Genomic DNA, 17294 nt, shown 5'->3' with positions numbered 1-17294 from the left:
GTTCTGCTTTTGCTGACGATTTTGCTATGTCGTCCTCAGCCCGTTTCCCTAGGACTATATTACAAAACTTAAGTCATGGCATTAAAAAATACGTTGGTTATTGCACTAAATGGAAACTAAAACTAAATGAAAATAAAACAGAGGCTATTTACTTTACCCGTTTCACAAGTGCCAGGAAAAAACCTTAGACAAACCTAAAAATAAACAACTTGGAAATTGCATGGAACAACAATGTAAAGTACCTAGGTATAAATCTTGATAAAAGGCTAACCTTCAAATACCAAACTGAGCAAAAACAAATAAGTGGTGAAAAAGCAATGAAAGTATTGTACTGTTTTATAAACAGAAAATCAAAACTTAGCAGAAAGAACCAGTTTTTACTCTATAAAACAATCATTACACCAATTATTGTGTACGCATCCCCAGTGTTATTTATTTGTTATTTGTTATTTATTAATTAAAATTCAACGGACCGCAAATGGCCCACTTGAAGCGAATTCATTTACATTCATTCATTATAACGTAGTCACATTTCGGTCATTCATTTGTCACGCTTAGTCTTAAGTAACATAATTAACATGTAAAAGGTCGCACGACACGAATACTATTTAACAATGCGGTGCGCGACATGTCAGGTTGATGACGATCACAAATGACATTAAACTCACGGCACATACGAATAAACGGATCAGAGGAGCCAAAGCGAGTGCGGCGTTCCTCCACGTCAAGTAGTGATCTAGCTCGGAGCGATCTCGGCGGGACATACATGTTGAGCCTCGAAAGAAGCGCGGGCGAGTCGATCCGATTGTCAAGAAGTCCCGCGACAAACAGCCTCTGAGCGTTGCAGTTCCGCTGCTTCAGCGTCTCGATGCCAAGCAACGCACAGCGTCCCTCATAGTCAAGTTGGACACTCCAGGAGCGCAAAGCGAACCGCGTGAATTTGCGCTGGATCGACTCTAAACGAGCTAGGGGGCGAGCAGCTGTAGGCCACCATACTACTGAAGCGTATTCTAACACTGGTCGCACCAAAGCACAGTATAGCGTCTTGATGCAGATCGGGTCAGTGATGTCTCGTGCTATTTGTTTTAGTAAGCCGATCAATTGGTTACCCTTAGTGACAACGTGTTCTAGCTGGTCGTGGAAGCTCAACTTTTCGTCAAGGAGCACTCCTAGATCCGTGACACAGCTTTTGCGACCAATGGTAGATCCATTTAACGCATAGTCATACACTAAGGGGCACCGCTTTCTCGCAAACGTAACGACAACACACTTCTCGACGCACAATTCAAGACCGTTCAAAGAGCACCATGACTGGAAGGCACTTAGAGTGGCTTGAAGGCGGAGTTGGTCTGACCGGTCACGGATAGGCAGGAACAGCTTCGCGTCGTCTGCATACAGTAGGTGGCCGTCAGGAGGGAGCAACCGTGTTACGTCATTCAGGAAAATGACAAACAGCAGCGGTCCAAGGTTACTCCCCTGCGGCACCCCCGAAGAAGCATCGATACGGAGCGACGTATGGGGTCCCATCTTCACGCAGTATGTGCGACCAGCAAGATAGGAGCGCATCCAGGCCAGCAGCTGCACAGGCAGACCAAGCGTTTCGAGCTTTGCGAGCAGCAAGGCGTGCGGAACGCTATCGAAGGCAGCCTTGATGTCTGTCACCCCAAGGGGGGCCTCGTTTAGGTCGTTTCACCGGCGTGCATTCATTCAGGGCTTGCAACATGAACCGCTCAAAATCTTTCACAGCGAGGTCAAGAGTGGCGTAACGGGAACAATCGAAGATATTCGCGAACGAGGCGATCATCGGCAGGAGCCTCTTAAAGTCCGTCCGCGCGTAGTCAAGGCGTGGTGTTAGCGCAGGAACGGCTGATTCCTCTCGTGGTAGCGGGATGGCCAACTCAAGCGCAGGGTGATAGGTGTCAATTGCTAACAGCGGGGTGAGGCAAAGTTCAAGCGGAAGGCAAACAGAAGCAACAGCATTATTTGCAAACACCAGGTCTAAGACGCGTCCGCTGGTGTTAAGATGACCATTGATCTGGAAAAGTCCGCTATGATGCATCTCGTCCATAAACAGAGCGGAGAGAGCCGATCGCGTACGTGGCTCATAATGCAGAAATGGCAGATCCGGATCATGCTGAGCGGCTGACCAGGAGACGAGAGGTTGGTTGAAGTCTCCTAACAGGAGTAAACCGTCTCCGGGATGCATAGTTGAGCATAATGAGCGAATGCAGTTTTCGATTTCACGGAGCGTGGCAGCATTTGCAGCAAGTCTAGGCGGGAGGTATGCAGCAATGATGAATAGTCGGGAATTGCCTAGTTGTATTACAACGCACACTAGCTCAAGCGATGGATGCACCGTTGTGTGTTCCCGTGACGTCAGAGACTGAGAGCACGCAATCAACACACCTCCACCGCGGGAACATGTACTGTTGTCAACACTACGATCGCATCGGTAGACTCGGAAGCTATCGTCAAACAGCAAAGCGGAAGGTAGGCTAGGATCGAGCCAGGTTTCCGTAAGCACTATTACATCGAAATTGGATTCCAACACCGACAGGCGAAACTCATCGACCTTCGTGCGCAGTCCCCGCACGTTTTGATAGTAAACAGAGGCAGTGGAACGGGCAGTGCGAAGCGCATTAGCAGCAGGAACAAAACAGGTAGGTGTTTGTGCAGACTTAACAGAGGTTCGTCTATTCGTGAAAGAAACGGTCAAGTGTGGTCTGTTGTAAGTTGGTGTTGGAAGTGCGGCGAATTAAAAGCGGGCCGTCAATGAGTGTTGAGTTAGGACCATGAGTGGTGTCGTTCAGCGTGTGTTCTCCCAATTGTGGTGATGTTAGTGTTTGAGCCTGTGATGTTGATGCGTGTGCCGGTGCGTGATAGACAGTGGATGTTGGTGTGCGAGGCATCGATCGGCGATCGATGACAACAGGTGTGCGTGTGAGAGAACGGTGTTTGATGGTGATTGGTGACGATGAGTGTCCATGCTCTCGTTGACGGGATTGTACAAATTCACGTACTCCAATACCGACAGGCCAGGACGATGGGGCGAGTGCTGCGTCACGAAGGGCGGCCGGTACTCTCACTTTGAAAGAAAGCCAGTTTACGCTGTCAACACTGACTCCCTTCCTCAGCAAGCATATGCTAGGACGTCATCGGTGGCTAAACGGCGTTTCACAGAAGCGACCACTTGCTCCACGGTGACGGCAGTGGACAAGCGAGATAGTCGGATCCATATTCTGTCTGTGGCCGGCTGGGGAAACGCTGCTCGAAGCGGTGACGATAGCGAATCGGTTCCCATGAGTTCATCCGGTAGCGTAGACGGGGGTGGGATGCCGACTGTAGTGTTAGTGTACGCGCTTGGTGATGACTGTGCTAATTCTCATATAAAGAAGCTGCAAATATTTCAGAACAAATGTCTAAAACGGATCCTTAATTCACCTCCTTGGCATAGAACAACAGATGTACACAGACTAGCAAATTTACCAAGTTTGTTTGAATACATAAAAAATACTATGGCTAAATATAATGACAGACAACTAAGACTAAGGGAAACACAATGAACTACTTTAGACGTAAATAAAATAAGTTAGGATAAGTATTAATTAGAGAATAGTGAAATACCTGAAATACTCAAACGGTTGTCGAATGGAACAGAATGCTTCAAATCGAATGGCCAAATATTGGAATCATGCCGAGTGCCAAGATCATGTGGACATCGTGGCATAAAAAATAAATATATTTTATTTTTCGTTGTTCATACTCGCATATCATAATACATCTTTTCCAACCCGTTCTGCCATATGAGTACTAATTTAAATTTTATAATAGTTATTTGTCTAGTTTAGACTAGCTAAATTATAACAAAAAGTAGAATAGATGTTACAAATTGCACCATAATACCAAATGCAACACCCTTTTTGGTTTCGCTTATCACGATTTTTATAAACGATACGCGACGAAGTGCGATGAATATTCCTGTGAGCATGGGAGAGTGCACAGGCAACACATACTGTATGCGAGAAAGAGTGAACAGTTATCTTGCATGCAGCAAGCAACAGCCGGACAAAGCCGGTTTTTCAAAGAACGGAACGAACGAACGATAGCACCTTGCTAACAATATTGAAGCGGCAAAAACCGGAACGGAACGGAGTGAACGGAACGGAATGAACGGAAAGAACGGAATGAACGCAAAGAACGAAATGAACGGAACGGAACGGAATGAACGGAATGATCGGAACGGAACGGAATGAACGGAATGAACGGAACGGAACGAAATGAACGGAAAGAACGGAATGAACGGAATGAACGGAACGGAACGATTTTGTATAAAGGATCGGAACGGAACGGCCTACATAAAGAGCGGAACTTTTTTACTAGGTTCGGACCGGAACGGCCAACACTAAACGAAATACAAGAAAAACAAGCAAACAAGACAGTAGCCGTAGTTACACGCCAACAAAGTAAACAAATATTAGGGTCACAAAATAAAAAAAGAGAATAATGTACAAGAAGATGTTGTGAAAGACGAACAAGAAGATCACTGGGAAAATTTGTTAAAAATACATTGGGATGGGGATCTAAATAACAAGGAAATGCAGAGAAAAGAACAGCTAGATAAGATTAAACAAACAGTTAAAACCAAATTTAAAAATTACAGCTCAGATCTGAACAGGATTGAAATCGAAAGAAGCGAAGTCAATACCGTGCTTCAAGGATTTCATGATGCCCCTTTAGGAGGACATGTAGGGGTAAGAAGAGTGAAGAAAAGGATCAAGTTGTTGTTCTTTTGGAGAGGAATGGATAGTTACATTGAAGGGTATGTCAGATGTTGCAACTCATGTCAACTCAATAAGATTGGAAAATTTAACAAAATCCCTATGCAAATTACCACTACCTCGAAATACGCATTTGAAAAACTATATATGGATATCGTTGTCCTACCAGAATCAGAGGGGGGTAACAATTATGGGATTGTCAGTCAAGATGATCTTACAAGATATCTTATAGTTATTCCCTTAGAAAACCAAGAGGCAACAACGGTTGCAAAAGCGTTTGTTGAAGGGGTAATCTGTCTTGTAGGTACCCCATCCGAACTAGTAACAGATCAGGGCACAAACTTCATGAGCCAAGTCACGAAAGACACTTTTAGGTTATTGAAAATTAAAAAAATTAATACTTCGGCATACCATCCACAAGCGAACGTAGTAGAGAGAGCAAACAGAGAACTAAAAATTTATCTGAGACAATTTGTGGGAAAAAATTATCAGACGTGGGACAGAGTATTGCCATATTTTGCGATGGAGTACAATACTAGTGTAAACTCCTTTACAGGGTTTACTCCTTACGAATTGGTATTCGGTAAGAAAGCTAGATTGCCAACATCAATATTCCATAAAACAGATCGTAAAAAAGTCATATACGGATATATTTATCCGTATATATATTTGTGAGGAATTAAGAACAAAACTAAGGGAAATACACGCTATTGCTAGAGAAAATTTAATTAATTCAAAAACAAAGAGAAAAGCAAAGTATGACCAAAGTGCAAATGAATGACAGCCCATGTGGGGAGAAATGGTTTTGGTGAGGAATAACCAAACAGGTGTAGGGCAAAAACTACAAGGTATTTGGAGAGGGCCATATGAGGTAGTGGAGATACCGAGCAATCAAACTTGCGTGGTAAAAAATGGAAAAAGTTGGAAAAAATTCACAACAATAGGCTAAAAAAGTTTTATGACAAAAAAAAATAATAATAAGGTTGGTACCAATACGTCAATAGATTAGGCATAGATTTAGAGATAGGGAATAACGGAAGTATGGGATATAGATAGCCAGATAGATAGGATTTATCATATATAGGATATAGATAGTTAGGTAAATAGGATTAGTAGTAGGATTAGGATTACGATAGGTAAATAAGATATTAAAGATTTAATTGTGAATAGATATATATAAACACAAGTATAATAATGTATAATTAGCCGGTCTCGTAGTACAGTCGTCAACTCGTACGACTTAACAACATGCCCGTCATGGGTTCAATCCCCAAATAGACCGTGCCGCCATACGTAGGACTGACTATCCTGCTATGGGGGGAAATCAATTAGTCACTGAAAGCCAAGCCCATAAGTGGTACAGGCAGGCCTTGACCGACAACGGTTGTTGAGCCAAAGAAGAAGAAGAAGAATAATAATGCATTAAAAGAAGAATCGAATTATGAAATCGCGTAGAACTTTGGCAATTATACGGTTTTTATATAAATCTATGGAAAAAGTTGTAAATTAGGAATTACTTACTTACTTATCCGGCGCTACAACCGCTTTGCGGTCTTGGCCTGCCTCAGGAGTGTCCGAAACCGCTCACGGTCTCGCGCCTTCGTCTGCCAGTCCGTTATCCCGGCCTTAATGGCGGACGCCTCCACGCCATCTTGCCACCTCAATTTGGGCCTACCACGCCTCCTCTGTCCTTGTGGACGGCCTAAAAAGACTTTACGGGCTGGGTCGTCCGTTTCCATGCGTATAACATGGCCAGCCCACCGGAGCCTGGCGAGCTTTATACGCTGTACGACAGTGAGGTCGCCGTACATCTCGTATAGCTCGTCATTATATCGGCTCCTCCATTGTACTTCCACACATACGGGGCCAAGTATCCTTCTGAGCATCTTCCTCTCGAACGCGGCTAAGAGGGTTTCATCAGATTTGGACAGTGTCCATGTCTCAGAGGCGTATTTGAGTACTGGAACTATATAGGTACTATATAGTCCCAGCTTCGTCCGTCGCGACAGGTTCTTTGAGGTGAACTGATTTTTCAGGCTGTAGAATGACCGGTTGGCAGCCAGCATTCTTTCGCGTAACTCAGCTTCCATGCTGTTGTCGTTGTTGACCTTTGACCCAAGATAAGTGAATTGTGGGACGACAAAAGTGCGTTCACCTATCTGCACGTCACGCCTACGTAGATTCTGATTATTTGTTGGTAGGCCCGCTGATGTTGCCACCATCAGTTTAGTCTTTGCCTCGTTTATCTGCAATCCGAGGTTCTCTGCCGCCTGCTCGATCCCTTGGTAGGCTTCTGCTACATAGGAGAGCCGCAGATCAATGATGTCTATATCATCAGCGTATGCCAGGATCTGGGTTGACTTATAGAAGATGGTTCCCGTAGTCTCCACCCTCGAGTCACGGATGGCCCTCTCTAGCGCCAGGTTGAATAGGAGACAAGCAAGCCCGTCCCCCTGGCGCAGACCTTTGGTGGTAGCAAAAGGTCCTGAAAGCTTTCCATCCACCCTCACCTGGCAAGTGACGTTGGTCATAGTCATTCTAACTAGCCTTATCAGTTTGGCCGGGATTCGAAAAGAGCTCATACCGTCATACAGTTTTACCCTGGCTATGCTATCATATGCGGCTTTGTATGGTATGTGTCGTGTCTGTATTCAGCCATCTTCTCCAAGATCTGCCGCATGGTGAAGATCTGATCAATGGTTGATTTTCCGTTTCGGAATCCTCTTTGATAGTTTCCGACTATCAAACTATCAAACCGACTCTTCGACGTGCGGGACAAGGCGATCCTGAAGGATTAGGGAGAATATTTTATAGGCGGTATTCAACATCGTAATACCCCTGTAGTTGTTGCAGTCCAACCTGTCTCCCTTCTTGTATAAGGGGTAGATGATGCCGAGATTCCAATCACAAGGCATCGATTCGCTATCCCACACCTCAGTAACGATTTGATGAATCTCGTTTCCTAGTCGTGCACCTCCATTCTTGACCAGTTCAGCTGCAATTCCGTCGGTTCCGGGTGCCTTGTTATTTTTCAGCCGAAGGATAGCGTTTTGTGTTTCTGCTATGCTAGGTGGCAGTAGCATAACACTATTTGCTAGTGGCGCTTCTAGCTGATCGTTAAACTGGTCGTTGAGTAATTCATCAAAGTACTGAGCCCACCGCGAGAGGACCTCTGGCTGGTTACTGACCAGATCTCCATCCTTGTTGCGACAGCACCTTAGGTACAACGTTGTTTCGGTGACCTGCTATCGCTTGGTAAAATTTTCGTGTCGGTCCGTACGCCTCTCTGGTTTGCTCGAGTTCCCGCATGTTTTGCTCTTCCAAAGCATGCTTCTTGGAGCGGTGAACTCGTTTCTCTTCGCGTCTGAGCCGTGAGAATTCCTCTGCGCATGCCCGCGTTCTATGCCGTTGCTGCATTGCTCGGTATGCAGTATTCTTACGTTCGGTCACTTGTCTGCATTCATCGTCGAACCAACCAGATTTGGTGTTGCCACGACGTGGTGGGAGTATATTTCTTGCACAGTTTATTATTTTTGTTTTTAGAGCGTTCCACCTCTCGCTCGTAGTTTAATATCTGTTTTCTGGTAGTAGAGACTCTTCTAAAGCGGCTTTGAATTCCTGTTGGACAGTAGTGTCCCTTAGAGAGTCCGTGTTGAGCCTAGGCTGCGTGTTTTCTCCGCCCCCATTGTCGCGGGGGCGGGCGATTTTACAACGTATCACTAAGCCGACCGAGTAGTGATCGGAATCGATATTGGCTCCTCGATATGTTCTGACATTTAACAGACTCGACTGTCGTCGGCGGCTTATTAACACGTGGTCGGTCTGGTTGAAGGATTCGCCATCCGGGTGCGCCCACGTCATTTTGTGGATGTCCCTCCGCGCAAATTTGGTACTTGCTACAACCAGATTGTTCGCTGCGGCGAACTGGACCAATCTACTACCATTATCGTATCTGTGCTCATGCAGACTGTGACAGCCAGTGTATTGGCGGTACATTGGCTCCCTACCGACTTTTGCGTTGAAGTCCCCCAGGATGATTTTGAGGTCATGCCTGCGGCACGCATCTATAGTTCTAGCGAGACGGCCGTAAAAAAGGTCCTTCTCCTCTTCCTCTTTATCTTCGGTAGGGGCGTGAACGTTTATGAGGCTTATATTAAAGAATTTGCCTCGCATGCGCAGGGTGCATAGCCTATCGTTTATAGCCTTGAAATCCATGATTGCGGGTTTCAACCGGGGACCTACGGCGAAACCCGTTCCGAGCACGCGGTGGCGGTCATGGTAGCTGTAGTATATGTCGTAGCAATGCTTACCACGCCTGTTGTGCACACCATTCCCTAGCCACCGAATCTCTTGTAAAGCTACGAGGTCCATGCTTAGTGTGGCTAGGGCGTCATCAAGTTTTTTCAAGGCTCAGGCTTTGCTAAGAGTGCGTACGTTCCATGAGCCCATTTTAATCGTTGTCCGGGGGCATTGCGTTGGATCGGTATCGTTAAGTCCGTTTCGTATCCTTCTGATGCTTTCTGTAGTCAGTTGTTCCATGAGACTGTGTGACTGGCCCTGCGCCCACGTGGTCGTTTTATTTAGCGTCGGGCTGCCCCCCCCCCCGACGTTCAGGCACCCAGTTTTCCGGGATACTCACCCCCCTCCTGGTTCGCCATATGCCCAAGGGGTTGGATCTAGCCCGTGTACCCAAGCTAGGATATATGGAGGCACATGTTACCACTCTGCACGACGAGGACGTGTCGGAATAGGAGTTGGATGGGAGAGCCTATGTTATCCCTCGGAGGTCTTCGGATCCCATCCCATTACAGAGCAATTTAATTTAATAAATGTTAAAAACTACATTTATCTTCAATAAGAACACACCAGTCGATGGCTGTTGGCACGATATAGGCCACAAGTAATTTGACAGGCGAATTAGGATATTTACAGATATTTACATACATCGAGCTGTCATGTCCCATGAGCTTGCATAGGTAGAAAGAATCGCAGCAGATGGCGCCACAGTACAACAACAGATAAGGATAAAATTATGAGACAGATACAGGGTTTACCAGCATAATAAACAACTGTCCACTTGTTTATAACAATAGTCGTTTTCAATATACACCGCTGTCTACCACTTGCTCACACGTCAGATGGTGTAAGCTACTCTGTCCAATTTAATAACACAATAGTTATTTTCAATCGCACAGCTGTCAGAATCGGAATCTAGGCTATATCTTTATTATGTACATGTACATGTACCCTTATCTTTCTATATTGCGTAGTTTATAATACGCAGGTGATGATAAGTCCCACCTCTTACCCCAACACAGGTTTGAGAAGGACGGAAGTATCTTTACGATAATATTACTCTTAGGTAGTTTTTGAATAAAATAAAAATTTACGAGCAAGTGGTGGCATCGGACGTCATTCAAAAGAAATCACCAAGTCATACACACACCCAAGACGACCGACGTAGTTTCATCAAGAAAAAACGGGTCAACTCCATCGAACACATCAGGACATAACTGCGACATGCATATGGCCAGTTCCACTGGTGCCACACCGGCTCCAGGGCACTACCTTCCGAAGCAGCAGAACCTAATGTATTGGAAATTATCAGGACACACTGCAACATGCATATGGCCAGTTCCGCTGGTACCAACGATGGCACCATGGCACCTTCCGATGCAGGAGAACCTAGTGTATCTGGAATTGGCCACTTACAATCATCAATGAGTGAATCTCCCTGTGACCTCCCAGACATGCAGACAGCAAGCTCTCCCAAACTAAATCCGATTGTCCACTTGTACGCGCGCGTGTCTCGAACTTATGTTGTCTCTTTCTTATATATTTTCTCTAATTTGTTTTCATATATCAAGAAAATCTTATCATCATCATCAAGCTCATGATGACAAATGCAGTTGTACATAACATAGTGACGTAGGACTTCTACACAAATATGATATTACACAGTTTGTTTAACATATGCCGCACACCTACGTTTGAAGTCTGGCAAGTTACTCGCATTCTTGATTTCTCCGGGTAATCTGTTGTATAATTGAATCCCCTTGAAAAACAAAGAGTTTCTGGCACCATGTGAAATTAAGTTGGGAACCTTCGACTCATTTGCTCTGCGTGTACAGTTCCGATGAACATCAGATCCTCGAACAATGCGTTCCCCTAAATACCCTGGCAAAAGCCCCCCCAAAACTTTAAATATAAAGGTCATAGTTTGATACACAATCCTCTGCCCTACAGACATCCACTGAAGAATATCTAGCATAACAAAAGACGACGTACGTTGGCCACACCCTAAAGCTAACCGCATAATACGATTTTGCAATCTCTGAAGCCTTTTAATTTGTCCCTTATTGCCAAGAAACAGAATCGACGAGCAAAAATCAAAATGTGGTGAAATCAGTGACTTATAGAGGTTAACTATCCCAAAAAAATCGAGATCTTTTGCCAGCCTACTAATAACCCCACACTTTGATGCCACTTTAGCGATGACCCAGTCTATGTGAGTGTTGAACTTCAATTTGTCGTCTAAAATAACCCCCAGATATTTAACCTGACGGACTCTTTCGATTTGTTCCTTATTTATCACGATGGATGGGGGACTGTCTAATACACCAGCAGTCATTACCATGTAACTAGTCTTCTTAACGTTTAATGCTAGCTTTTTGTACCTAAGCCAACCATCCAGAGCGTTTAAATCGAAATTAATCAGAGACTCTGCTTGCTTGATGTCTTTGTGCGAGATAAACAAAACAGTATCATCGGCAAAAGATTGATCTCACAAGACTTCAAAACCTGTTTCATGTCATTGATATACATTATTAACAAAATTGGTCCAAGAACACTTCCTTGCGGAACTCCAAGGGTATTTTCTATAGGCTCTGATATAGAGTTTCCAAAAACTGTTCTCTGAGTTCTGTCTTTTAAATAATTTTCGAACCAATTGAGCTCTTTCCCCACAATACCAAAACGCCTTAAGGTCTGCAGCAATAACGGTCTTGATATAGTCTCAAATGCTCGTTTTAGATCCAAGAAAATGGCAACTATCGATTCCTTTCGATCCATCAACACCTTCCACCTCGCCAGTACAAGATTTAAAGCAGTTTCACACGAGTGTCCCTGTCGATATCCTGATTGTTCACTAATCAACAGGTCGTTTCGAGTTAGAAACTGGACCAATTATGTTTATGTTTATGTTTATGTTTATTTGTCTATCGATGGACAATAATGCCCTCTCGAACCATTTTAGCAATGTTTTACAATGAGTTCTTTACAATGGATTACAATAACATAGAACATAAAAATGTGCACTATGGAACCAAGTTTAACACAGAAACACGATCATTAAACTCAGTTGGCGAAATCCTCGGCTCAAAAGCGTCGCTGACTGCGTTGAAAGCACGGTACATGAGTAGGAACGGGTCAGAGGAGCCAAATTGCGTTCTACGGTCGTCGAGGGCCAACATTGCCCGAGTCCGGAGCGGCCTGGCCGGAACGTACAGGTTGATGGCAGCCAGTAGTGACGGAGAGTCAATACGCCGTCGAGAAGTCCCGTGATGAACGAAAACCTGGCTTTTCGTATACGCTCACTTAGGGTGGGTAGCCCGAGTAGTAAACATCTAGTCCGGTAATCGAGCCTTTGGTTCCATGAGCGAAGTGCAAATCGTGAAATTTTGCGCTGGATTGATTCCAATCGAGCTAACGGACGCGCTGCAGTTGGCCACCATACGATATTTGCATATTCCATTAACGACCGGATAAGTGAACAATAGAGAGCCTTGGTGCAAGGTATATCGTTAAGCTCGCGAGTCATATTGATAACTAGTCCTAGCATTCTATTGCTGGTGGCTACTACATGATCCAGCTGATCCTTAAATGATAGTTTTGTATCAAGCAAAACACCTAGATCCTTAACACATAGTTTTCGCACCAAGGACTGTCCCTCAAGCGCATATTCATACAATGATGGGCAGCGAGAACGACTGAAAGTGATGACTTCACATTTATGTATGCATAGGGATAAAGCATTACGGTTGCACCAACACTGGAACTCATGCAAGGAAGTTTGCAGTCGGGCGTGGTCTTCTGGTTCACGAATAACACGAAAAATTTTCGCGTCATCTGCGTACAGTAGATGATTATCAGCCGGAAGGATCAATGTCGCGTCGTTGATGAAAAGAAGGAACAGCAAAGGACCCAGGTTGCTGCCCTGCGGGACTCCAGAAGATGCATGCACTGGACTTGACATGTACGGGCCTAACTTCACAGAATATTGACGATCTGTAAGGTACGATCTAAGCCACATTATCATAGGGTTTGGGAGCCCAAGTAAGTCGAGTTTCGCTAGCAAGATGGAGTGCGATACACTGTCGAATGCTGCCTTGATATCCGTATAAATAGCATCTAGTTGTAAACCGTTATCGATAGATTTATGGCATTTGCTAACAAATTCTAGTAGATTAGTCGTTGTAGATCGCCTGGGTACAAAACCATGTTGATTCACACTAATATAGTTGCAGGCAGAGGCCAACAATGGCTCGTAGATTAGCATTTCGAACACCTTTGCACACACGCTGAGTGAGGTTATGCCAGGATAGTTTACAGCATCATTCTTACAGCCCTTCTTGTAGATGGGTGTCATCCAGGAAGATTTCCAAGTGGCAGGAAAGGTTCCACATCTCAGGGACTCCTTAAAAATCTTCATCAGCGAGGGAGCAAGCGCAGAAGCACACCACTTTAGGATAACGGCCGGTATACCATCTGGGCCAGGGGTATATGAGGATTTGACACGTTTGATGGCAGAGGTGATCGTATCGACAGTGATGACTGGTAGCATAGGGAGCAGTGCACCAACAGGTGTGTTAGAGAGAGCATCGACCACATCTTCTGGACCAGTAGTTTGAGAAGCGAAGTTGTCCTTGAAGCGCAAGGCAAACAATTTACACATTTCTGGCAGGGAACAGGCACTGTCACCGTCATAACGTATAATGCTTGGTAGCCCAGCAGATTTTCGTTTTTTGTCCATATAACTCCAAAAGCGCCTAGGGTACTTGCAGAGGGAACGTGCAGTTTGTTTCAAATAACTTCGGTGGCAGGATCTATTATATCGGCGATAGAGAGAATGAACTCTGTTGTAATAAAGACGTGACGTGCTGTTTCGTTCTGCTCGTTGATCAGAATAGGCTTTTCTTTTTTCTTTTTTTAATGCATTTAGTGTGCGATCAGCCCATGGTGGTCCACGACGAGGAATTTTAACAGGAGTGCATTCACATATAGCAGATCTCATGAACTCACAAAAAGCCTCTGTGGCATCGTCAATGGTTGAATAGTCCGAACAGTTAAAAGAATTGTCAAAAGATAAAATCAATCGCTCCAATTTTGGAAGGTCAACACGAGCATAATTCAGCCTTTTATCAGCATCAATGGCTGTAGCGATCGTAACTGGGGCTACGTTGTCCAAATCAAAGTCAAGCGGAGGGTGGTGTTCGTCGATAGTAGTAAGGGGATATTGACAGACACGTATTGAAGAACATGCAGATGCAGCTGGCCAATTTGCGTAAATTAGGTCAAGTATTCGCCCCAATGAGTTAGTATTGGAGTTAAGCTGGTATAGTCCACTCTGATGCAAACCATCAACGAACTGGACACTGCGCGCGGATCGTGCATGAGGCTCATAGAAATCAAACACAGCTCCATTTTCCTCTGACGCCGATGTCCAGGATAGCGTAGACTGGTTGAAATCACCAATAAGCATGAACCTGTCTCTCGGACCAAGAGTAGTGCAGATATTAGTAACGAAGTCGATCAATGCACTTATTTTCTCCTCATTCATGCTATGGTTAGGAGGCAGGTAGGCAGCGGCAATAAACAAACGGTGGTCGCATAACTGAATACATACGCAAGTGAGTTCTAACAGTGGCGGCAACGTAGGAAGCACATAAGAGAGAAGAGAAACGTTGCATGCAATTAAAACACCACCCCCACGAGAGTGAGAGCTGTTATTGGCATCCCGGTCGCATCGGTAAACACGATACTCATCTCCTAGAAGGAGAGCGGTGGGAATACAGAGATCAAGCCAAGTTTCAGTGAGTACCAATACATCGTATTCCGTCTCAAGAACCGACAAACGGAACTCATCGGCTTTAGAACGCAGGCCACGCACATTCTGATAGTACACAGTGATACAAGCCGCTCGATCAGTGGGTGCTTGTTGCGTAGTGTTAGTAGGCGCTGTGGTGTTGCAACTGAGCGAGCTTATCGTAGAAGGTGAGTGTATTGTGTTTGTTGTCGAAGGATTTGCTCGAGCCGTATGCGCAAAATATGGGTGCGCTGCTGTAGTGCGGTCACTTCGGAAAAAATTGAACCAGTGTAGTTTGAAGTGTTTTTGAACGTGACGTGGACGGAAGAGTGGGTGAAGGGAGAGTGCAGTTCATATCGGTTGGAGATTGTTCGGTTTGTGTTCGTGCGGGTTCATGGATATGTGCAGGTGAGTATGGATTGTTGTGGGGATTATTGTGTTGGGTACAAGGCTGCTGTGGTGCCGGTGAGTGTTGAGTGCGAGGCTGTTGTGGTGCCGGTGTCTGCTGAGTACGGGGTTGTTGCGGTATCGGTGTGTAAGTGTTCGTGTGTTGTGTTCGTGAATGTAGAGATCGCGGCGGGAGCGAAATGAACTCACGCACACCGATCCCGACCGGCCAGGAGGCTGCGTTAAGTGCCTTACTACGAAGGGCAGCAGGGATTCTGACCTTGAACGATACAGCACTCAATGGGCGAGGAACCGTTCCTGCTTTTAGCAGGCTAAAAGCAATTACGTCTGCAGTGTCCAACTGCAAACACACCAACGAGACAACTTGCTCTATGGTGACGGACGCAGCCAACCTTGAAAGATGCAGCCATAAATAATCGGTTCTTGGTGTCTGTGAAACGGTTGGTATTGAAGCGGAGGTTGTATTAGTACCTGTGATTATTGGTGGTAGTGAAGGACGATCGATTCGGTGAGTGTTGTTTGTATTTGTGACGTTTGATATTGCTGCACTGTCAACAAACACGGCATCTGAGGATGCAACTGCATCACGAAATAATCTTCGTCTTTTTCCGTTTGGTAGTGCATCTGGGAGCAATTGATCGCTATGTTGCAAGGATGCCGAATGGGCCGTGGCAATTCCGGCAAAGCCATCCCGAATCTCCTGTATCACCGGTGGGACCAAGCTAGCCTTCATGGCATCAACAGCAGCTGTGAGGGCTGCCTGAAACCCAACCTGCATACCCATGCCCTTGACCGCCTTGCTACGCGGATTCCCGATGGCGTTAGTACACCCAATGCAACTCCAGTGCAGGGAAGCCATCCGTTTCACTTCATCGATGACCGATATAGGCACCTTAGTGCACACCAGATGGTATGTACCCTCACAATATAGGCACGTAATTGACCATTCAACCGGGCCCAATGCTTCAGAACATGCATAACACACATCCTCCATTTTAGATGCCGCTGCAGATGAACGTCGAAGCAGCCACAAATAAAAGCCAAATATATCGCGAACACGGTGGTTTTCGTCAGGAACACGATGGCAGGGTCACGAGACTACACTTATGGACACACTAAAACTGGTGTTGATTAGAGCAAAACCAGATTACACCAATAAAATAGCGGATAAATGCGGAGCGATAGCAGTAGACACGCTGTGTTGACAACTGTCAAATGTTTGGGGTCAAATGACAACTGTCAAATTGCTCCTTAACCAACAATTCCAGCACCTTTTCGAGTACATGCAACATATTGATGGGACGAACCTCTTCCGCACTGGCAGCTCCGCTCACTTTAGGAATAGGTATTACCAATGATTCCTTCCAAGTCTCCGGAAAAATACCCTCCTCCAGCGACTGATTGATCACTATAAGAAGAGACTCTCCTACCACATGGAAGCAATCCTGAATAGTATTACAGTTAACATTTCCTATGCCCGCTGTTTTGGACAGGCTGAAACAAATAGTTTTTAATTTCTCTTTTGTAATTTTCTGAAATTTGAATTGGTTTCCTGGAGCATCATTACAAAACAAAGAATCAGGCGCTCTGGCATCAGCAATGTTTTGATTTATATCTAAAACACTTTACAAAAAACAAATTGAATTTCTGGCATATTATTGAATCTTCCGATTCTACCAACCCATCAAATTTTACAACAAAAACGCGTGATTCCTCTGACCTTAGTAAACTTTTAAGCACTTTCCACAACTCCTTGCTATCTCCTTTATGCTTAGATATCTCACCACTAAAGTAATTTCTACGAGTAGTTTTGAGATACCTGCTGTATGTATTCCTTAGGCTACGATTGGACTGAATACACTAGACTGAGTTTGATCTAATAAAAAGTTGGTATGCTTCGTCTCTTCTCCGTTTCGCACGGCTAAGTTCCAAAGTATACCACCTACTAGTCTCTCTTGCTTTTTCAATGTGTTCCATAACAAAAATGCAGCTTCGTTGAAGCTCGGTGCTTCTTGCCTTAAACC

The 17294-nt window shown here is 44.9% G+C and overlaps 1 protein-coding gene across 1 annotated transcript; it reads left to right on the top strand.

Annotated features, from left to right (window-relative positions):
* The first annotated feature begins 15079 nt into the window (after nt 1–15079).
* Nucleotides 15080–17064, top strand: LOC120897047. The gene is made up of 2 exons (XM_040301655.1): nt 15080–16180; nt 16270–17064. The coding sequence occupies exons 1-2, from the start codon at nt 15914–15916 to the stop codon at nt 16387–16389; spliced, it is 387 nt and encodes a 128-aa protein (XP_040157589.1). The 5' UTR covers nt 15080–15913; the 3' UTR covers nt 16390–17064.
* The last annotated feature ends 230 nt before the right edge of the window (nt 17065–17294 follow it).

Source organism: Anopheles arabiensis, chromosome 2, assembly GCF_016920715.1.
Source record: "Anopheles arabiensis isolate DONGOLA chromosome 2, AaraD3, whole genome shotgun sequence".
In the NCBI taxonomy this organism is placed as follows: Eukaryota; Metazoa; Arthropoda; class Insecta; order Diptera; family Culicidae; genus Anopheles; species Anopheles arabiensis.
The sequence above is the reverse complement of the archived record's forward strand: the minus strand, read 5'-3'. Positions and strand labels throughout refer to the sequence as shown.